This window comes from Sparus aurata, chromosome 22 (assembly GCF_900880675.1).
Source record: "Sparus aurata chromosome 22, fSpaAur1.1, whole genome shotgun sequence".
In the NCBI taxonomy this organism is placed as follows: Eukaryota; Metazoa; Chordata; class Actinopteri; order Spariformes; family Sparidae; genus Sparus; species Sparus aurata.
The window spans coordinates 6,619,622-6,644,197 of NC_044208.1; the positions used below are offsets into that span (position 1 = coordinate 6,619,622).

Sequence of the window (24,576 nt, forward strand, 5' to 3'; positions counted from 1 at the left end):
TACCCTGTGCAAGAAATTCCCAATACTTTGTCTGGACTTTATTGTGAAATGTAGCTTTTTGAAACATTTTTCTCCAGATGCTCGCTTTTAACCGGATGAAGCTCTAAGTACCGAAACGTTGTAGACAATAAACTTAATCGTAAGTGAAGTGGACAATGTGCGGGAGTCTTTTTCATGAAAGACAAACTTGCTGCTCGAATTGTGTTGCCGGGATTGCAGTGCTGACTAAGTTTCTTATCAGGTAATCAGGAACTGAATCAGAATACAGTTTTAAAAAGGAACCCTTCCAATACATGTAATTTATGACGTTCACATTACGTGTATATGAGCACGTTCCTTTCATGAAGGTTGCCAAGCCAGAGTCCAATGATCAAGCCAGGGTTTCAACATTTGTAATGGACATTTTCCAGACGTGTATTTTAAGCTAAAACATTTTCTTTTTCTAACCCTAACCACATGTTTTTTTGTGCCTAAACCTAACATGTGATTGGTGGTTGCCAGTGTAACAAAATCAAGCAGGTCTCCAGGTGTGGGTTATCAGGCAATCAAGTGAGTTAAAGGGGAGTGCAGACATCCCAACTGGTAACAATAAAACCATGAAATAAAACAAACTCATGCAAATAAAAACACAGCACGCAACATGATAAAATATTTAAACAGTCACTGGCGCCCTTTGACAGAGGTTCCTGCTAAATATCAAGGTACTGCACAAAAGGAACATGGTCATCTGTTCATTAAACAACACAGGGCTGCATAATGAAAGTGTGTAAACACCTTCATGCTACACCAGTTACAGAACATATACACACTGATTAATACACAAATATACATAAACACGTAAGACATCTTTTGAATCTGTGTCAGGGTGAATGTAAGCAGCAGGAACAATATGGTGATGATAAAGTGGCCGGCATCTTCATATCAGCAGTTCAACTTCTGGGAAACTCTGTCCGTTAACTTTGACTGTGTGAGCACCAAGCATCGATGTTATAAACACAGAGTCCACCTCTCCTCGTCCAGCTGTAGTCCTGCACTCTCTTGGCTCAGAACATGGTCAGCTTGATCTGACATGTTGTGGTGGAGACAGGTCTCTGTGGACACAACAGTCTCTGATTTCATGTTGTTTTCCCATTTTGTCCATTTCCTTTTCCTGTGACCAGACGTTAGCCAGGAGCAGCCTTAAACCAGGCTGGATCAGCATTTCTCCTAAGGGCAGTCCAAACGGTCAGGTTGGAATGTTCGAAAGACGCCGTGGGTCCGTTGCTCTTCATCCGAAACTCCTGCTTTCTTCTGAAATGATGATGACAGTACTTCTGTATCTGTTTCAGCAACAAAACGGGGAAAAAATTATGGTTAAAAAAACTAAAATACAGCTTAAAGGGATATTCCAGTGTAAATTTAATCCATGGTCTAACACACCGTGAAACTGTGTTAGACTCACTCTCGAGAGATCAAGTTAGCAGACCGCTAATTTACGGAGTTTTATCAACCTCAGAAACGACCGCACGACAACAATACACTGCAGTAAATGGATCCAAATATAAACCGCCACCAAAAAGCCACAAATAATGCTCAGAACAGCACCAAACTTCAGCAACTGTACAAATAGGGTCTCAGCACATAGTCTGGTGCATCTAACCTCCGCTAGCTTAGCTGGATTTCTACTGGAAGCTGACTAAATCTACCACTCTTCTGCAGCAGCTTCCTGTTGACGGAGAGTCCCGACGACTCGATTACCAAGTGCAGTAGAGTTCCGCGGCTCATGGATGAAAATGTATGATTATGACTCCATGGAAAAGCAATCAAAGTTCATATGTGTCTTACCTGCCAGTTTATAACAGTTATTATCGAGAGCGGACAGGGAAAAGATCGTAATTGAGCATGTCTAACCACACTCAGTAATCATCGCGTCGGGACTTCCCCAACCTGGAAGCTGATGGAGGAGAGTTAAACTATGTTTTTAGCATCCCAATAGCTTCCCTAGCTAAGCTAGCGGAGGTTAGATGCCCTCGGACTATGTGCTGAGACCCTATTTGTACTGTTGCTGAAGTTTGGTGCTGTTCTGAGCATTATTTGTGGCTTTTTGGTGGCGGTTTATATTTGGATCCATTTACTGCAGTGTATTGTTGTCGTGCGGTCATTTCTGAGGTTGATAAAACTCCGTAAATTAGCGGTCTGCTAACTTGTTCTTTCGAGAGGGAGTCTAACACAGTTTCACGGTGATTTAGACCATGGATTAAATTTACACCGGAATATCCCTTTAACTACAGAGAAGCTACCGGCCACTGCAGCTTGATGTGCTGTTTCTGTCAGGACTAAAGTGGACCAACTGACTGCAGGTGGAAACATAAAATCATCATAAACTAAGAACCAAAGTGTCGCTGCATCATTCCACCCACTTTGTTCGTTAGTTTCCTTGTTTTGACGCAAGACTGTGCAAGTAAAGCTGCGGTACACCAGCGGTGCTGCTGTCTCTGTGGAACACGGAGCTCCTCCTCTCTTTACCTTCACTGTACTCTCCCATCGCTCTCCTAACAGTTCAATTAAGTTCTGCTCAAATCTGCTTTATTGGCGTGACGGATAAAGGATTTAAATCTCACCAAAGCCTCTGTGGGGATGAAATGAATCAGAAAATTAACAGATACAAGATTAAATAATCAACAGATTCTGCAAAAGACACATTAACATGTAGAAGCAGCTGAGAATGTTCAGTACGAGAGAAAAAGGTGCACATAGTCTGCAAAATCTTCAAATGTCTTGTTGTGTTAGACCAACAGCAGAAAAAACTACGTTATTCATTTTCCAGTCATTTAAAAACAGCCAATAATCACACTGGAGAAGTATGAAACAGAACGTCTGCTTGATTTGTTTTCATGTTTGGTTTTATTTGGATATAGATCTCCTGTTTCGACTGATTGTCTTATATTTCCTCTTGTTCATCCAGTCACACTTGGTTTGTGCACAATTTATTCATGTCAGTTGACCGCACTGCAGGTGGCAACAATAAAACACAAAAAATAAAAACGCTGGCAACCAAACCAGCTATTTTTCCCCGGAAGTCGTACCATCTCCATCTGTGATCATGGTGACCATGGTGTTTCTAGATTTATTGGCCAGGTTTGTGCTCATATACAAGAATTTGTCTGTTTTATCATTGTTTTCAGTATATTTTTAGAGAAAGAGACATAATGGCTTAAATCAAGGAAAACAAAGATAAACAAATAAAGGAAAACAATGGCCAGGGCGATTATATATATATATATATATATATAGATACACACACACACACACACACATATATATATATATATATATATATATATATATACATATACAATAGGACCAATGATAAACACTATAAATACAATATAAACATGCAAATGTTTTAAATAATAAAAATAGTGAAAATAAGTACAACAGATATATTAATATGGAATGTATACACATGGAGTGGATGATTGTATACAGTTTGTAAAGTACATGCATGCAGTATTTGCATGTATATGTTACAAAAACTGTAAAAAAAAAATATATATATATATATATATATAAAAATCTATAATGGAAATATGTGATGGATGAATTAGATGTGTTCATGTACTGTTGGAATTATCAGAAAAATGTTTTCAAATACCATACTCCTGTATTGTAAAGTCATTGTGTCGTTTCCTTTGCTCATCGTCAGTGAGTTGCTTAAGTGCTCTGAGCAACATATTCCAGAACAATGTCCATGCTGCTCCCACATTCAGACGTGACGCACATGAACACACCGAAGTCAGAGGAACGACTCTCCAACCCGGGGAGCACGTGAATGCAGCATTCAGCAGTCAGCGTTCCAGTTCATCCTAAAGGTGTTGGATGGCTCGAGGCTGGGGACTCTGGGGAAGAAGAGCTGGACTCGATTCCTCAATCTGGGACAACCGTTCCCTTACGAAGAGTACTGTCATGTTGAAAACAGGAAAGAGACAAACACAAACTGCTGACACACAATCTGAAGAAGAGTTCAAACCCACAGATGAACCCTCACAGAAAATGTAAAACAGTAAACAAATGGATAAAAAAAACCTGCAGCTTTCCTCTCTGCCAGGGAAGTGTTTGGTTGTTTGCCATCGTGTCAGAGAACACGCTCTCGTCTTTTTGTAAACGTCTGAGTCTCTTCCTCCTTATCAGAAACAGAGACATCACCATCACTCATAACAGGCGTGGAAATGGCTTGGACAATATTTTAATTGAAATACTTCATCAGAAAATCAGCTTCCAGGCCACGAGGGAGGAAGATCCGCCCTTATCGAGCACAGACCATTAGCTTCCAATTAACACGCGGAGACAGAAGAGGACTTACAAACGTGAGGAGATTAAGACCAAGCCGAGGATTTAGAGCACGACTCCGCTCTGCTGGGAGAGGGGGGGGGGAAAATGAATGTATGCATCTATTATTCCACAAACTATAGGTAATACAGATTAGGCTGAGTAATTTAACTTTAGACACAGAGTAGAACAGGCCCGAAGCCGTTTTAATAAGGATGTCCAAGTTGACATGTAGCACACAATCACGGTGAATGGATGCAAAAAAACAGCCAGGGAGAAGAATTTCCACAAGGTTCCAGTTTGTTATTTGTCTCATATATTTTCGAGGCAAACGCGTTAATTTGATAATGAAAATAACGTATGGTCTTGTAAACTACGTAAAGTCATGATTCATTTTCACGTTAGACGACAGCGTGAACACGCGTCTCTGCTGCCGTCGTGGGCCTGCAGCCATCATCTCATTAGTTCAGAGAAGAGACTTAATAAACATTTTAATGACCATTTAAAGAAAACGCTCTGTGTTTTAATATGCATGCGATGAATTAATTAACAGACAGTAGTTAAAAGGGGGAGATGAGTGTTTGGTGGTTTGACGGCCATGTCTTCAGAGGAGTCGGTTAATGAAGCACTCAGTCTATAAACGATGACACAACACGAGAAGTATCCACAGCTGCGTTGGTGTTTGTGGCTGCGGAACTCTTCATACCAGACTTTTTAAAAAAAAAGGGGTTTTCTTTTCGTGGTGTTACGCAGCCAACTTTCCGCCAGATGCACTCACCAATCAGTTTTAATCACGACTGAACTTTTTTGTGTGGCAAACTGGAAACAGGAAACAGATCAAGAAATTCTGAGATAAGGAGACGTAAGGCACCATTGTGAAATGTTGACTGGAAAACCATTCGGATCAGCCTGAACAATTCTGATCATAAACTGACAACATTTAAAAATGTATACATAGAACCTGAGGTGGGAAATACTTTTGCTAATTTTGTGACAACTTTTGACTTTTCCCCCCTTACATCTGAACAAAAATATATCTGAACATTCTTCTTTTTTTTTCCTTGACAGGCTCGTTACTTTAGTTCGACGCATTAGAGGGGAATTGTGTTTTTCTTTTTATATGGTGTCATTGCATGCCGCCTTCCCAACATCACAAGACTGATTTCAACCTATCAGTGCACATCACACACAGCAGATGTAGAGAGATGAACCAAAGACATAAGAAGACAGGAACTGACAGAGAGGGAGACTGGAATGGGGAGAAAAGGCGTGTTAGTGTCTCGTATCTGCAGAGACCCTGCAGCCCTCTGCCTGTGTTTTCTTATTTTCTCACTTTGTTGCTGCTTGGGACGCTTTACCAACCCAACATGTGGATATTTGACGTCCTGGGAATGAGACTGAACAGTCAACTGTCTTTGTGGTGCGTTTAGGAACAGCTGGGACAAATCCTACTGATTCTACCTTTAAGTTTAATAGTTGTTGGAATATATTAATATGAAGTGAGCTTCATTCAGCTTTGGCCAGAAATGGTCACTACACATGTCCTTCAGAGGGAGACTTTTTACTTTGATCCTCTGATTACATTTCAGAGCCTGTACTTTATTAATTTCACTGGAATAAAGAAGTTGAATCAGTGCTTCTACTTTTACCAAAATATTTTTTTTTACATAAGCCTTTAATGAATTTGCTCCCTCTCCTCTGATACCTTCTCACATACTGTCTGTACTGGAGGATCCAGGAATCCTCTAGCTCTCATTGACAAATGATAAATATTGAATGACGTTTCCTCTCAGCAACAACGGATCTTATTTGCTTTGGTTTGACAGCTGCAGATTCACGTGTCCAGAATCATAAGCTTGATGTTTTGCAGACAGTTTGGAGCAGAGTCATTGCTCTGTAAGAGAGAGAAGGAGGAGATGAGGAGGAAGAGAGGGATGAAAACATCATGAAAATGAGAGGAGAGGATGAAAGAGGAAGGAAAAGGAAGGACAGGAGAAAAATGTAAAAGAAGGAAAAAAAAAGGCTGGAAAGAAAAGAAAATGAGGAAAAAGAAAATGGAAAAGAAAGGAAGGAATGTAAAGGCCAGGACAAAAATGAAAGGAAAGAAAATGGAGAGGAAAATGGCAGGACAGTGAGGAAGAAGGGAAAAGAAAGAAGGGACAAGAGAGACAGTAAAACAGGAAAGGAAAGGAAAGGAAAGGAAAGGAAAGGAAAGGAAAGGAAAGGGGGAAGAGAGAAAATGAACCAGAGGGGAAAGGATTGGAAAGCAATGGGTAAAGGGCAAGAAGGGGAAGGAAAGAAAGAAAGGTAAAGAGGTGAAAGGAAAGGAGAGGATGGGAAAACAAAAAGACTGAAGGAAAGGAGATGAAGCTGAAGAGAAAAGAACAAAGATGGACATGAAATAAAAGCTAAAATGAAAAAAAGAGCAGTGAGGAAGTGAACAAGTGGAGGAGGAGGGAGATGAGGAGGAGGAGGGGGGTGAGCAGGAAAGTAGAGAATTTGACTCCATGCTGTTTCGGTCCAGGTGGAAGCGGCTGGATTCTCCAGGCAGAGAGGAACAACCCTTCACGCATCATCAGCAGGAGAGCTGTGATTGGCTGCGGGGCAGAGAGGAACCCTTCACGCATCATCAGCAGCAGAGCTGTGACTGGCTGCGGCCAGGACGAGCGGGGGAGACACAGATTCATCATCACCATCATTATCATCATCATCATCATCATCACCGTCATCCTGAGTGACAGCTAAAGCCTGCCACATTCCACTTCGATCATCATCCTACAACCAGGCTCTCTGAGGTGGGTGGACAAAATAATAGAAACACCTGGGGCCCATAACTGATTACTAGCTTAAGTTTGTTTATTGGCGAGGCCGTCGTCTGCATTTTATTTATGTTTTATATTCACCAAACGATAGTGAATTGTGAAAGAGTTTCACAGAGATTTAAGCGTTTAGCCTCTTTCAGCTCCTGGTTTTGATTCCACACCTCGTTTATTGCACAGTTGGCAGGAGTATAGACAGAAGAAGATTTAGTGGGCGTGCGCTTTGGACTCGGAGACTGATAAGCTGATGTGAACACACAGTGAGAGCATCTCTCTCCATGATATTTGCATCTTTATTGAAGGCACTGCACACACAGATCATCCACGCTGATGCCATTTCAGCGGTGAAATTAGTCACAGTTGACATTTTTTTTTATCTCCATATTAACAGGAAATCACCGAGACAAAGACGGAGCAGATAATGACACGGATGTTATGGAATTAAAGTCAACACAACTTATTAATCAAGACTGAAACATGTGCGATGCTCGTAAAATGTCATCGCATACTCAGACAACAAGATTACTGAAATGTGCTTCATCAAATTAAATTACAATTAAAAAATCATGCTTTACACAAAATGAAAATAAAAACGTTTTACATTTTGAGGACAGAGACAGTTGTTTCCAAACTGAGGACTGAATCTATTTTGGATGCACTGGCACATCGTCAAAAACTTGAAACGTCCGTCAGGTAAACATTAGAAAATATGATGAAAGGCTTGATGAAAACTCAGCAGGATAAAATGATGACATGCCATGTTTCAGCGTTTCATACGTATCAGCATTTCAACAAAACATGTCGCGTCACGTTCACATGACGTTTTCATGAGCTGACTCTGATGTCAGGAGGAGGAGTCACAGCCACTTGTAAGCATGAAACCACTGGACAGTCAAAGACATAATAAGTAGCATTTCTGTATTAACATTTAAAAAACATTTTGTTTGTGGAGTCAAAATCTGGAGGGACGTCGAGCCATACTTCAAGGTAAAACAACATATTTGATAGCCTGTTAGCAAACGTTAGCATCCAACCAATTCCTAGCTAACATCACGATTTGATAGCATCCAGGGTTTCTGTTCAGGCCTTTAAAAATGTGTTGAAAGCGAGTGGTGACATTTAAGAAATAAAACTATTAAACAGCAGCGTTAGCTAGGAAGTAGTTGGATGCTCATGTTACCTGTTGTCTGATGTTAGCTAATCGGTTATTAAATATGTTGTTTTGCCTCGAAATATGGCCACACGTCCCTCCACATTTTTCACTTTACATTTCCATATTTTCAGATGCTGATCAACCAGGAAGTGGTGGAATGATAACAATGCGTCAGGTTCCGTGAATTTAAACCCGGTTCATCCTGGAACGCATCAGTACGACAAACGAGCTTCTCAGCCTCCCGAGCTCAAACATTCAACTGGAGGAAGAAGAAGAAAAACGTTTGGACTCGAGGGGGACTGTGATGATTAATAATAACAACGTTGTTGTTTTGTAAAGCACATATGGGTTTGTTCATATTGTTGTTCATGAAATAAATGTATTCACAAACAGACGGACAGAAAAAGTGGCTGTGTGTGTGTGTGTGTGTGTTTGTGTGTTTGTGTGTGTGTGTGTGTGTGTGTGTGTGTGTGTGTTCTACGGCGCTGTCCCGTGTGTTCCAGCTGACAGACAGGCAGGTGTGTAGATCTTCACCGTCTCATCCCAGGAACAGTCCACCACCTGCACACAACACAAGACAACACGACGCAACACGCACTGTTAGAAAGGTCTGAGGGGGTTAAGTGTATTGCTCGAGAGCGCGTCACCGACAGTAGTAGCTCATCAGGTCCAATCCGGAACTTAAACAACCTCCAACCACAGATTCCACGAGAGGTTTCAAAACACAACATGAGTCTTTTTATTTTATCTACTGTGATGACCATTTAGCCTCTGGGGCAAACAGCCAATGTGTCAGGCTTTTGGTACAGCCAGTGGGTATCTGGATATTCAGGCTGGGACGACGGACATGTCCACACATACCAAAACAATCTTTTCCGTCTTCCTCGGCATCGTTTCAAGAATATTTGCGTCCAAACGGATCCATTGTATACGACTCAAAACGCTGTAGTTCATATTCCAGGACTATAGGTGGCGCTTAAAATTCACCAAAAACAGAGAAGAAGAGACGGAGCATGTGCATGGAGCTTGCACGCTATATACAAACAGACAGTGGAAGGAGAAACCAACACAACAGGAAGAAGACGAAATTGGCTAGCCGGTTGTCCATAATCCTTTTTTGCTCAGCGTAGTGGCAGAGGAGCAAAATACTTTGCCCCTGTAACCCTAATAGGCTCAATATCGTCTGCAGCACGAACACAAGCAGTAGTCCGCCATTGTTGTTGTTGTTGTTACGAGACGTCGCAGGGTTAGGAGGTCAAAGGCTAGAGGCCGAGGGGTCGGTCATCGATACACAAAGTATGCAGATTCGCCGTCCACACGAGAACACGGGGCCGGCGTTTTGGGATCTTTCCACCATGAGACCAGGTTTCAAAAAAGTGCGTTTACAGGATCCATGTGGACGGTCGGCCAAAACGATACAAAACATGTGCGTTTACACACAAAAGTGTTTCCGTGTGGAAGTCCCCTACATCTTCTGTGCACCTGTTATTTTTTTACAGTCTGGTTACCAAACCCAAACAGAGTCAGCGGATTCCTTTTTTTTTTTTTTTGATCCAAAATGAAAACATCTGCAGAATTCAACAACCATATATATAAAAACAACCAATTATTATTAACCAACAATTACCTCAAGCAGGTTGAGATTAATATTTGCTACTTAGTTCCTCGGTAGTAAATTGAATATTTGATCTATCACAGTGTCACACCGGGCTGCAAACTTTAATCTTATTGCTAACTTTATGTTCAAGTTCTGAGCTTTACAATCAGTGACTCTACTCGCTTGGAACAGAACAACTGTCGCCTTCAAGGTAAAAAATGACCTCCTTTTAGCAACCAGCAGGGGGGAGAGCACAATTTGAGTTCTTTTAAATCAAAGCGCAGCGACACTGATGTACGATCCATTTTTGGGGCGGCTGTGGCTCAGGGGTAGGGCCAGCATCTTGTTGTCAGAAAGTTGCTGGTTTGATTTCCCTCTGCATGTTGAAGTGTCCTTGGGCAACATACTGAACCTCAAACTGCTCCTGACGTGCTGGTCGGCACCTTACATGGCAGCCACCACCATCAGTGTATGAATGAATAAAAATGAATGAAAGTCCCTTTGGACAAAAGTGCCTGCTAAACCTGCTTTCCAGGTTGCCTTTTGGCCAACGTGTTGCACCTCTTTTCTCTCACATGGACTGTTTACCTGCATGCAACCAAAGCTTGCTCAAAACTGAACGCTCAATTGTACTCGGACTGCAAACAGGCTAAAAAACAAAAAGCTTCCGAAACTAAAATCCTGTCCCATGCCTGCAGACTGTGCAATCATACTCACATCACATGACACGTTGTATTTGTATGATGGGAAGAAAAAACAGATTATATCTGCAACAAATCTGACATGATTTGTGCGCAAGCACGTTAACTCCATCAATGTCTAACAGTGTGCGGTGTACTGATGGGCTGGTGGAGATGAACATGTAAGAATACACCAGAATCCAGTGAAAGCTTCTTTATGAAAATATGCACTGAATGTTCTTTATTGTAAGAGAACACTGGAGTGTACTGACAGCAGGTGGATGGAAACACACACACGAGGAGGCACATTATATGTCGGCGCTCTGTTCCTCTGCGCAATCACACAGAGCTCAGCTGAAACAAGCCAAACTGCTGTGTGCTCTCTGCGTCCCTGCTGCAGGTGAAGTGTGCACACTTAGCGAGGACAGACGGAGAGACGAGACGTTCAGCTCTCCGCCTCCTCTGGTGCACACTTACATCAAAGTGTTCCACCTAAATTACTTTCCATTATCTGGTCTGGGACAAAGGCATTAGTCTTTACCTTCTCTTTCCTCCTTTTTGTTCTTCTTTCTTTCTCTTTCCAGGATTGACCACAGCGGCAGAGGACGCACTCTGCGGCCGTGGCTGCATAGACATCTTTATTTAGTCTAATTCAGCCTCTTGCTTTCATCATTCACCACTAATCTACATCTATTCTCAAAAAATGCAGATTCACTGTAACCTTCAAGAAGAAAAAAAGTCCAATCAGAGTGAAGGAGCGTATTCATCTTGGTAGTAATGTATTCAAAAGGACTGGTATTATTATTCTACATTTTATCTTCGTTCTTATATTTTCTGTCTTTTTCAACTCCGTGCACATTTCTCTTCGAATGCAGGAGCCTGAACTGATTTTACAGTAATTGCCCAAAGAGAACATTCAGTCCACCCAATTTTGAAGCTTTTTCTCTCAATCAAAGCATGTTTTTACCTCTAATTGCGGAGCATAATGGCTCCCCACCAGCTCCTCAGCACACGCGCATTAGGACGAGGGTTTGCGTCCCTGTTTTACAAATCACAGCTGCTTTTGGTTCAGGTGCAATCCCCACCTCCGTTTATTTTTTCGGAAAAAAAACACAAATAAGCTGACAAGAGATGAGAAAATGAGGGGAGAGTGCACGAGCACAAAATATGTAACACACATGCTGAAACGTAACTTTGAGTATTATCGTGATTACGTCGAAAAATACAGAAACACCTCCGAGCTAGTTCTGATTCAGTTATCAACATTTTGTAGACAACTTTTTGGGGTAACTTGTAAAATATGGCCGGAATTCAAAGTTGGCTCCAAAAACATGAAGGGCAGTATATGACCAGAGTAACTGACAACTGCTGCTCTGTGCTGGATATCATTGGCTTTAGTTAGCAAGCATTAGCTAATTAGCTCATCGAGTTCGCCTTGACCAGAAATCATGGGTGTAGTCAAAGTGTGCGACGGGGCTCAGCTAATCAGCAGCCTGAGAGTGAACATGGCTGAGCACAGCCTCTGAGAGTGACGGAGGTCAGCTTGAGGACAGGAGAGAGGTGATTTACGGCAGCTCTGACCAGGACCATGTCTCTGGGGACGAGAAGACATGGCGGGCGGGGACAGGGGAGGCACGGAGTGGCAGAGGAGAGAGAACACAGACGTAAGAAAGAGAAGGAACAATTAAGTCATTTTGGCTAGAGAAATCCATGACCAAGAGGTGGCGGTTGCTTGACACATCCCGCCCCTTCTTCCTCCAAAAGCCAATGGTAGCAGCCAAACCAATAAGATATCAGCCAATCGTGTTGTTGCGCTGACAGGAGTGAGATTCATGGCAGTTTTGAACACTTTTGGGGTTGGAGGCGATGTTGTTCCTCTCCTTATTAATTCGTCAAAGAAGTTGTTGTTGTAAAGATGTCCAGCTTTTATGTCCAGGTGACCTTTAAAAGGGAAGTTCTGGCGCTCTCCCCATTCATTTAGATAGGAACCTGGTTTTGTTTGCCTGAAATCGCAGCCAAGATGGCTGCCAAGTAGCAGGACGTGCCGATAAGGGCAAACCAAGACTGTTTGGCGAGTTTTGTTTCATTTATGTCTAGTGTGAATTTCACGTTGGGTTAACGAGGCAAGAAAGTTCTTATAAACCTGAAGACGTGAATTCAGACAGTGTACAGAAAATAGGTGCAATATCATTTCCTCTCTTGAGATTTATGGAGTTTATTTCGCTCATTTATCAGACTAAAGGACACACTTGCCACTGCATGCATCTCCCAGCTATCGGGCTGTCAAACCATTTACCTGTGGTATTAGGAGATAGGACGGGCTTTGGCTAGCTGGTTAGCACGCTAACTTCGGTAGACATCTCTGCAACTCAGTCTTCACATTCTGGTGAAAACATCAATGTCTTACACACTGCCCCTTTACACAATAACTGTGACAGAAACCTTTAGCAATATCAGGAACAAAAAACTACACTAAAATAAGCAGCAAAAACAAAACAAGTCAAGATAAACTCCTGTTATCAATAGATTCCTCATGGGGCAAAACGCTTAATCAAATCTTCCAATCAAAATTAACCCTTTTACTTTCTAAACCGATTCACATGGTGCAGTGGAGGAGAACATACAGCTGTGTCTCCGCCCCCTTCCCTTTACTCTATAATCAAGCCGAACATGGCTATCAGCTTAATGACATGCGTCAGTGCGGACGTGGCTATCATCTGAATGACACGCCGCCTCTCCATCGTCCCCCCTGGCTGCAGAACACACGGCGGCTGATGACTCTGGCCTCTGCTCACAAGCTTTCAAAGTAAAATACTGGTTCCACTTCACTTTCACCTCGGGGGGATATAAAACCACTTTACTGCCCGCGTCCCTCACAGGTGTTTGGACTCGCTTTGTGTTCGGTTAAACAGTTAAATAGAACGGGAAGCAGCGGCCAGCCGGTGGGGGACGTGAGATTACAAAGGCGTGACTGATGGTTTGAACGCACACTGAGAGAAATCTTCATCCCTACTGTCATTCTGCTGAAGGGTTTTTCCTGCTTCGCTGGTGGCGTTTTGGTGAGGAGGTCCTAAAAACTTGCAAGCCGCCACAGCCAATCAGAAATAAGCAGTCAGCCCAGTCAGAGGAAATGTATTAAGATGTCAGCGGGGGTTAGGCTATAATTAATTATAATCCATCACAGTGACAGACAGGGGCGGTTTAAAATCTGTCACAGCATATTTGTACCTGTCATATTTGTGTCCTGGAGTTATATAAACCTGTTTACAGTTGTTGTTTTGTGTGTGTGAATTATGAAAAATGCTTCAGTCCCACAGCACTACGGGGCTGTATCACGACTGCTGTTTATTCGTGCTGGAATTACAGTCATCTATCAGCCAGGTTCACAGTTTTTTGTTTGCGCTCGAGTCATTCAAACGAGGAAAAATTTCCCAGAAAAGGTGGGATATTTTCGAAAGTATGAAAGGTATGAACGAGTAAAGCAATGCACCGGGCCGCACCGCAAAGCTGCAACCAGTTGCTAAAATGAACAACGGGCCTGTGAGGGTGTGAGGGATCTCAGTCTTTTTAAGTTTATAATGCAGAAAATGATTCTTGAGGTGATTTATAGTTATTGAATTCCCAGTGATGTTTGCTGTTTACGTGCACAGATATCATTTATTTATTGCTAAACTGTAAAATATTCTTCAGCATTACATATTCGATTTCATAGGTGTCCGATAACCGTATTTAACGGATCACTGCAAAAACTGTATATTGGCCAATATATTGATATTGATATTTAGAATTTTTTACTTTCTAATATTGGTATCGACCCAATAAAGAGTATCAGTCGGGCTCTACTGATGTCGTTTTTTTCCGGTTGGAAGGAAAACATGCCGGTTGTCATCTCCGCAGCATTTGGGTGGCCATCCCTTCTGTACATCATGCCTTTAGGCTGCACCATCATGTGCTCATATAAAGCTTTCCCTTCATCATCACAGTGCCCTACGAAACACCTGATCAGATCGTTGATTCAGTGCGTCAACGAGCTGAACTGCCTTCAGAGCATGAGTAAGCAAAGTGGTCGTGCAGTGAGTCAGCCACGGAGAAGAGGAATGCCCTTCTTTAATTAACTTTAACAGCGGGCCGTAATGGAAAGGCACACACGCCGGCCAAGACTGCAGCAAAGCACAAAGAAAGTGAGAGAGAAATTTACAAAGAGCAGAGACGGAACGACTAGATGTGCAATGAAGAGGGGAGGAGCGGCAGAAAGGAGGAGCAACGCGAGGGAAATGCCAGGAAAATAGGGGACGGGGAATATAAAAGCAAAACAAAGTTCAAAGTCTAGCTGATATTTCTAAATGAGAAAAAGGTGAACGAAGACACAATAATTAAAACACCAATAAGCTTGTGGCAGATATGTACCCTTACGGAAAAAGACACACAGCAGTCACGCAGCACATATCACTGTTGAATTGTCATGGTAACAGGGCTTTTGATTGACACTTCCTCAGAAGCAATATGAAAAAGGAAAAAATGTTGTCAGCTGCCTCGGTTAGCAGCAAGAACAAGCTTAAACCAATGTATTTTAATTATTTCCACTTTGAAAACCCCAACTCACAATTTATGCTCAGTAATAAATATAGTAGGGCCCAGACACACCAAACAGACATGAAACAGCTTCACTTGAACACATCACAAAGACTACAGCCGACGGCAAACTAGCTTGTACGTTCTGTACCTGCAGAGGAAGTACCTCTCCATACCACCAGGTGGCGGTAATCTGTCAAAATTACTGATATACAGACAGTTATGATAAAGCTTATGATTGAGCCACTTCTAATCAAGTGTGCGTCTGAAAAAAGTTGAAAAATGTTAGTTGTGTTGTCGGCCCTGGGGCTGCTGCATGCCAGTCTGCTCAGTCTGCTCAAAAGCTGTCAACATCAATTTAGCAAGTTATCTGGATTTGCAAGATCTTGTGATCATGGGATCTCTTTTTAGGCTTCAAGCTATGCATATGCACACCATGGTTAAACCAGTGAGCGTCCTCTGAGGAACTACTGGTAGCTACAGGCATTGGTTAGGTGTGACAACCAGCAAAAGAATCGACAGTTCGCTTGTAAAAAAAAAAAAAAAAGGCAGCTCCTCAAGAGGTTAGCGTAGCGGTGTGTAGCATCAGCTCAGTGATGTTTATTTCATTGAACGACGCACAAAGAATAGCATTGGACGTTTTTCTTGATGGAAAAGATGATTTACCAACTGGCTTCCCTGGTAGTAGCGCTCTTCTAATGTTTATCTGTTGGTTGGTAGAAGTTAGCTTGTTTTAGCTTGCAAAATTGCAAAATCACAACTTTCCAACAAAAAAGTTTTCAACTTTACTTCTTTTGTTTCGTTTCGTTTTCTTCCGCTTTATCCATGCGGGTCGCGGGTGATGTTACCGCTTTTATACCACCATTTTTTTCCAAGGTGGAGCGGGGGTACTGGGGCCAAATCCAGTGACTCTATAGGCGAAGGCCAGGGTACTCCCTGGATGAGTCGCCAGCTCATCGCAGGGCCCTTACTGATGGCAGTGGCTGCCACGAAGGTGCCAACTGCACATCAGGAGCAGTGTTGGGGTTGGGGTTCAGCATCTTGCTCAAGGATGCTTCGGCTTGTAACTCAGTCCCGCCCTGGGGAGCCAGGGATTCGAACCAGCGACCTTCCGGTCACCAGTCCTCAGCTCTACCCACTGAGCTACAGCCGCCCAACTTTACTTCTATTTAGGTTAAATGTTTTATTTCTCTCTTGTCACAACGCTGTGCTTATGCTCTGGTTATGTTTAAGCACAATTACGACTTAGGTCTATATGGTCCAACTTTTCTTTCCTTGAGAAATAGCCCTAGTCCTTAAAAATATTCAGTGGTGTGACTCGAACTCAGGTTGGCCATTTGAGAGCCTTGTTGGCTGTAATAACTATAACTATACTGATATTAACGAAAACTATAGAATCAACAACACATACAAATTGAACACACGGTATTATGCTCAATGTAAGATGTTACTGTATTTGCAACACAAATAGCACAAGATCAGAGTTCCCATTCTTTTCTTGAGATGATTTTTGAGGCCTTTTCTAAGATATTTTCACCGACAGTCTAGCTACTATGACAGACAAAGATCGAGCCCATATACTAATATGTTCCCCTCTGTGGAAGTCTGATTAAAAAAATCAAGTAAATAATCAAAATAAACTACTAACTGGTTTCACTTTAAAGAAACTTAAAGAAACCATCTTTACTTATACTTAGTATAAGTAAAGATGGTAAAACTATTTCACTATAAGAAGGTTAAAAAACTTTAGTTGGATTCTAAAGAGTTTGAGTCGAGTTTGCTCAGAGTATTAACTGTCAATGATTGTTAAGAGTTTATCGAAACATACTTCAACCCCTTTACCATTTAAGTTAACTGGAGTCTTTAAGGAGGCACCCACCCACGGGGCTACAAAAGCTAAGCATTTCATATCACGTGACAGCCCATTTACCGTAACAGTGCAGCACTGTGTTTGAAGAGACAACACTAGCAAAGAGAAAAATTACCCTTAGCCAGTATTTAGCTAGTGTTTTAACCCTGGCGTCCCATTCATTACCACCAAACTCTCTGAATAATGGCCAACACATATGTGGAACCATTGCCAGAGTTAAATCACAAACCTTAAACCTTTGCAGGCAATACAATCTGGCAGCAATGACAACCTCAGCAACTGAGCCAAACATGCTAAGCAATTTAGCATTATTCAACAAGAACCTACTAAAACGTCCACATTTACTGCTGCAACTGATATTTACATTTCAAGCACGATGTGACTTACATTATTAACAACACATCAATGTCATCCATCCTGCAGGTGCTACTGTTTGATGTGACTTGGGGTGCGTTCCCAGCATGCAGCCTACTCAAAATATTATTTTCGGCAAACTAATGTTACCATTCGTATGTGAATATGATCTTTAAACTAATTTAGCCCTTTCAGTTTCGGGGAGCCAGGATAGAAAAATAGGAAAATGTTGAATGAACTTCGCAATATTTTCCAGGACATTTTGCTGTTTCTTTCATTTTCCATGTGTTTTCTATTACTGGAAAATTGGGCAACTATTTTCAAGGTTTTCCAGGTTTTCTAGGATGCGGGGGGACCCTGGAGATAGTACAAGTAGTACTTTATCACAGGATTTTTACAAAATGACCAACGTACAGACCTGTGAATGGCTGTCACCCTGCGTTCCATTAGGATCTATCACCATCCTTTCTCTATCTCACACACACACACGCACAACCACCCACACAGCTGGAGACTTCTATGCCGGATTTTCCTTGCAGAGACATAAGGAGGGTGATCCATCAGACACATGTGGTTACGCTTGGATAAGACCAGAGACCACACTAGTGAGGGAGTGTGTGAGCGGGAGATAGAAAGAGAAAGAAAATAGCGAGTGATCAGGGCAGGAAGTGATTAGAAGAAGAAAGAGGAGATAAACCAGTTCACAGTGATATTAGAGGGAGAAATTAAGAACAAGCAGAAGTAGAACCTAAAGGAAAGTAACGACAGAAGTGGTGTGAGGAGAGGTAAAAGAAGTGGGTTTGATATCTCACAGTGGGACGGATAATGTAGCGTCGAGGAGTTTCCAGCAGATTAGCCCGATGTCAGGATTACTACACCAGGCAGCCATGATGAGTTCACTGTGAGTTCTTACAACAAAATGCTAATGCAGCATAACATTTGCCTAAAATCTTTTTTACTGCATCTCGGCTTGGTGCAGCTGGCACACCTGGAGGGAACATTTTTTAATATTTTGATTCTTTATGTCAGTATACTGACTTCTTCCACTCGCACACCTGCACCCAAAACTGTGGATGGCCCTCTGGCAGCCATGTTTGATGACCCCAGCCCTTGAGAGCATGGCTCAGAACTGCTGATTGATTTTTTTGAAGGTAAAATCACAGCTTGGTTGATTTAAAAGGTCTCGAATGTAACCTGTAGAAGTCAGAGAAAGATCACCCCCTTGCTTTAGCTTTGACCTACAATACCGAAGTTGTGCACACAGTTTGCTGTAGAAGTAGGGATTATGAGCAACATTTCAGGTGCTTGATCCTTCAGTTTGACCTTGAATTAAAGTGGTTTAGATGATCCAGATTGAAGGATAATTTTTAGCCATTATTGTAAGGTAGTTCCAAAGCTACAGGGGGCAGCCAAACCAACTGCTGCTCACTATACTCTTTCGTGTAGCTATCTGCAACTGTATTTTGTAGCTGTATAGCTGCCGTTAGCTCATTTAGCCGGGCAGCGGAGTTGCCTCACACACCACAACCTCCGGTAAGGGAGGGGAGTCACCATGGGCATCTGGGCTCGGCAGATATCCCGTGGACACTGGTGAAAACCCAGTGCAAAGATGTCTTTGATATAACACTCAACACAGTTGTTTTTTCACACACTGTTGATAATGTTAGTTAATTTTTTTTTTTTAAGGTTGTGATGTCATTGTGGTCTCAGATCTTATAGATTATCTTGGTGAGTGTGATGTTGTTACACATATAAATATTGACCAAAGCTATGAAAATAAGCCTGAGGTGTAAATAAATAGGAATTATCCTTTGAGAAAATATTTTGGTTGGTCAACTGCTGCAGCTGATAAAGTAATATGCTGATGACACTGCTTTATTTCACAATACTCTGGTTGTTGTCACAGAAACAGAACTCGACCTAACCTAAGTCACGTATGGAAGACACTAACGATGTCTGACATGTTCCGTTTGTTCTGTTTGTAAGAAGTCACTGTGCGGTCCTATCTTCTATTGTGCAGAAGCTTTTACAGTCAAGATATGTCTTCATGGGGATGAAAAGATGCACACACACGTAACCACCCACACAGACATGGCACCCCGGTCAGTGGTCTCCATGGAGAACAAAGAGCTGACTCAGCCAATCACAGTGATGAGGGGAGGAACGGTAGCTCACAGCTGTCAATGTCACACACACACACACACACACACACAAACAGATATGATCAATAATGTTTATGCCTATATTTGGAGTTTGTTAGAGAAATAGAGAAATAAGCACACTCTACTATGGTTTAAACAAGGTTTTACATTTGCTCATACTTTAACCACATGTATTTGCAGTAATGTCATACTTCTTCAGTGTTCAACTGTGGCAAAATGTCTACAATTTTATTTTTGAATTGATTTAAATTAAATTTGACTAACAAATGAACACAAGCTTCTTCTGAAAAGCTAAAAATGAAATATGATAGAGCATTTTCAATTTGTGGCCCTAAACTGTGGAATAGCTTGGCACAAACAGCTAAGTGTCATCAGTGGCGCCCCCAGGACATTTTCATAGGGGGGGCCAGATGGGGCCAGTGAAAATCTTAGGGTGGCACACCATAATGGTCCTTCTTGTTGCAACTCAGATTCAGCTCCAGTCTGTGGCTATGTTTTGCATTCCCCTTGACTATTTTTCATCAAAAAGACAATATGCATCCAACACATTACCTCAAGTTTGAGAAACACACAAACATTTCAGAAAAACACAAAAATGTTGTTGTTTCTTCTTCTGCTTCTTGCATTGACTTCCCGTTAGACTGCATGCCTTTCAGCACATTAGCACCCCCACAGATGGAGATTTAAATTACAGTTCCCTATTGAGCCAGCGCCTCAGTCCGTCAGGGAGCACTGAGGGGGCCAGTGGGGTGGCCAGCAATTTTCCAGGGGTGGCCATGGCCCCCCCTGGGGGCGCCACTGAGTGTCATCCCCTTCCAGTGATAGAGTCAAAAACTCACCCACATCTCTTTTCTTTAGCCCATGAATTATCATGATGAAGATGCCTCATCACTCTGTTTTTTATTGTCTTCGTATTTTAGTTTTATGTCATTCTGCTTGTGTTATGTTTTTATCAGTTTCTGTGTTTTACTGAAATTCTTTGGAAAAATTCAATTTCTTTCTGTATTCCTTGTAAAGCACTTTGGTCAACATGTTTTAATTGTACTTTAGAAATAAACTTGACTTTAATAAATAAATATACACTTTGCAATAACAATGAAAGCGCCAACTCTCCACAGCTACAGTTACCCTGGTAACCTCTTTCTTGCTATGCTCCCTTGCTTGACATATATTTCAGAAACAAGTCCAAGTGGCAGACAGGTGAAGAAGTGTGTTTGCTATGTATTATTTAAATGCACAGCAAAGTAACTGTGCTGGACTATCTTAAAATGGATAAAAATGTCAAATCTCAAAGATTTTCACTTGAATAAATGTCTGTTAATACACAATTCATCGCGGAATGAGGTAACACTGATTAAACTGCTTACTGAGAAAAGCCCTTGCATATGAAGTGTTGATGATTTTGGTGTCTGTGGCTGATTGTTGAATTGAATATCAAATTATTCCACATTATATGACATTTTATATAGTTATTATCTTCATTTATAATATAAAAAACACATTTAAAATAATATTCTGATATCACAATGAACATTACCTGGGAATTTGTTACATTATTAAATTGTGTTACATTTCCAAACCCCACAAAGGGGCTTTCAACTACTTGCTGATATGATTCACAAAAAAGAGACTCTGAGAAAAAATAGAGAGGTGAAAAATATCAACCAGGGAGAACCAGAGGAAAATGAAGATGGAGAGGGTGGTCAGAGACAGAAATGAGGCCAGCAACACTGAAAACAGAGGGGAGATCTGCTTTGTGACCTCATTGTGAGGGTCCTCAACACTGTCACAGCTATTTGTTATTTTACAGCGTGCCTCTCTGTAATGACATGTCTGATAACAACATACACTAACAATACAGCTCATTACTGTTGTTGCCTCCTCCCACACACCCACATGCATACACACACACACACACATAGACACACGCATATTCTACAACACTGACAACAGGGACAATACAGCTCATTACTGCCTCTCTTTATAGACACACACACACACACACACACACACATCTCGAACACTGTCACACTGAAACCTAGTTCTGCAGACGGGACAGCCCTCTGTAATTGGTTGCTGTGGGAAACTGACTGTTTACTGTGACATCATGGGTTCTAGCTCGGGTCTGTGAGGTGCTATCACGTACACACACTGCCACCTCGTCATTATCGGCATCCTGGAAAATGCTCGCTCTGATTTTCCAGTGAGCTATTTTTGGTTCAAAGTGAAACTCTTGATAAGGGTGGAAGGTGGGAAGGCAATTCAGCAGCAAAAACAAGTCTGGCTCTCTTTGATATTTTTTGTTACTGTTGGCAAATCTCATGAAAAGACCAAAAAAACAGCACTTTTTATCTTCTTGTCTGTGTGGCCTCTTACCAGAATAAAATGCTGGAATTTTACATTTCTGCAAACAATGGATATGTTCGAATTTATATGTGTTTAATGTACCATATTGACATTGGAGTCACAGCTAGCTGAGACCACTAACAAGCCAGAGGCCACTGTTTGAGGCTGCATTTTTACTATTTGTGAGTGAAAAACCAAAGATATTTTTATTGACACATTGGGACATTTTCCAGTTGTGTTTGTGACAACAGAATCAGGTATTTACATTTGTAAGCATGAAACCACTGGATACTTTAAGACGATGTTTGCATGCGAGAGACCACTGTTCAATATTGTGTTTTTGCAAGCATGAAACCACTGCATATTTTTATTGAGACGTCAGGAAATTTCCCGGTTGTGTTTGTGGTAATCAGGTACTTCAAGCTGAAATAGGAGAGACGGCTGCCAAGTGAGAGACCGCTGCTCGAGATAGTGTTTCAACATTTTTAATGAAACATCAGGACATTTCCCAGCCATGTTTGTGGCAACAAAGCCAAAATAGGTGAAATGATTGCAAGTGAGAGACCACTGTTCGTGAACTACATTTCACCATTGTCAGTATGAAACCACTGAATACATTTAAAATGCCAGCAGGACAATTCCAGCTGTGTGTTTGGCAACAGAACCAGGTATTTTGAACCTAGATATGATCTTTTCCTAACCCTATCAAAGTGATTTTTATGCCTAAACTGAACCGGACCATAAGCACATTGTTGTCACAAAATACTATTGAAAATAGAACCTAAAGAAATATAAAATTTCAACATTTCCGTTGGTTCCAGAAAGGTGCATTGCCAACATTTATTCTGCCGATTGGGTTGGTCTATGGCTGATGTTCCTGGGCCCTTAAAACTCGAAAAGGTTAGAACCAGTGTTATTTTTGGCAGCCATTTTAGATTTAGTCTTAGTCTTAGTCTTTTGGACTAAAATGCTTTTTAATTGTAGTCAAATTTTAGTCACTTCTATATGTGATTTAGTCCAGTTCTAGTCGACGAAAACTCAAACAGGTTTTAGTCTAGTTTTAGTCAGTTTAAGTTAAAAAAAACAAAAACAAAAAAAGAAGTATAGTCTTTTATCAAATACATTTAGGTCAATAAAAAGATCTACAAGCTCACAATGTGTTGCAATGTGTTGAACTTGTAGATCTGCTATTTTCACAACTTATGTGTGACATTCTTGTATGATGAAGTAGGGCATCAATTCATGAAAAAACAGTTGAAATGTGCTGATATGCGCTTCTATTCTATACCTTGTGGTTTTGTACACTTAAATTGTTCAATAAATTTTTTTTTTTAAAAGTGACAACGAATTTGTCTTCAAAATAAGAGCTTTATATTGCACCCTATTTTGAGTTTAGAACTGGGGTCTTAGCGGGGGGCTTTTAATTTGAAAGTAGCGACCGTTACTAGCTTGCTGCTACAACAGCAAGTGAACAACGAAGACAGAGACCGAGGAGACGCTAGCATCTCCCGGGTCTCAGCGGCTGTCCACTTGCTACACGAGCATTAAGCAGAAATGTCATGCATTTTGAAAGTCTGACAGACCACCCACTAACATTTACGTCCATTCACGTCTCGTCATGTTTTAGTCATCAACGAGCCACGTTTATCTCGTCACCACCTCGTTATCGTCATGAAAAAAAGGGGCGTCAACAAAATAATTTCGTCATCGTCATCGTCATCGTCATCGTCGACAAAAACAACACTGGTAAGAACCACTGGTCTGGTCAGTTCCAGCAACAGCACAGTGTGTGGGATTGAGCCATAATAAACCATAGTGTGCGTGTTCATGGTGAAAGAACAACAGTGTGGCTCATTGATGTGTTTTTAATAGTTTTTGGACAAGAGTGACTCTCTACGACACAGAGGAAGAAGATATATTGGGCTGTGATCCACACACAATACTTGGTTGTACATAAATTCACTATTGCTTTTTATTTGTTTATGTGATTTCATGACAATAACAAATTGTTTAAAACAAGACTCGTCCACTGTAAGAAGAGCAGCTTCAGCACCACCGACAGCTCCATATTATTTCCCCAGTTTATACTTTTTTCCTGGAGGACAAATTGCAGCAATTAATGCCGAAATTTCCAGAGCAATTCTTGTCTGAGATAAAAAGCCTGAAAGACTGTGTCCTGGATAATTTACCCATGTGCAGCATAAGAGCGCTGTACTAAATCTTAACAGCTCTTTTTATCTTATGATGACTTAAAGTGATGTCTACTCCTCACAGACTGCAAATGTTTGTCTGTTTGAATGTTAGTTCCAGGGTTGAACAGGTAAAGTCAGGAAACAAACAATTTAAGTAGCTTAAGTTCTTTTCTCCACTTATCTAGTTAATCATCTCCCAACCTCTCAGAGTTACCCCGCAGCGGATTCAGGCTCCAGTTTTGGAACATTTTGTCACCTTAATTTTCACTCCACTCAAGTAAAAGCAATAGATGGTCTTTTGAGTCAATCCATCCCAGAAAACACTAGCTTTGCACTCAGTAGAGCACATCACTCCGCTGAGGCCAAACAATCTCCTTTAATTCAATTAAAAAGCATAAAGCATATTTAAATCAGCTAGATCCAGATTTTCATTTCAGTCCTCATGAAATTGTACCAACTCATAGATACAATCCACCTCATGATCAATGCATTATTCCTTGAGAAATTAACAAGAATTAGGGTT

At 41.4% G+C, this 24,576-nt stretch overlaps 1 protein-coding gene across 3 annotated transcripts in view; it reads right to left on the minus strand.

Annotated features, from left to right (window-relative positions):
- Positions 1 to 7,400: 7,400 nt before the first annotated feature.
- Positions 7,401 to 24,576, minus strand: part of pex7 (peroxisomal biogenesis factor 7) — a 63,892-nt gene continuing 46,716 nt past the window's right edge. The window contains exons 11-12 of one of the 3 annotated variants that reach the window (XM_030404276.1): positions 8,753 to 8,841; positions 7,401 to 8,712 (exon numbers count right to left, since the gene is read on the minus strand). In XM_030404276.1, the coding sequence (XP_030260136.1) occupies positions 8,758 to 8,841 (84 nt within the window). In that variant the 3' untranslated portion in view covers positions 7,401 to 8,712; positions 8,753 to 8,757. Of the gene's footprint in view, positions 8,842 to 24,576 lie in introns of all 3 variants that reach the window. The other 2 variants (XM_030404278.1, XM_030404279.1) reach the window with 2 other exon arrangements.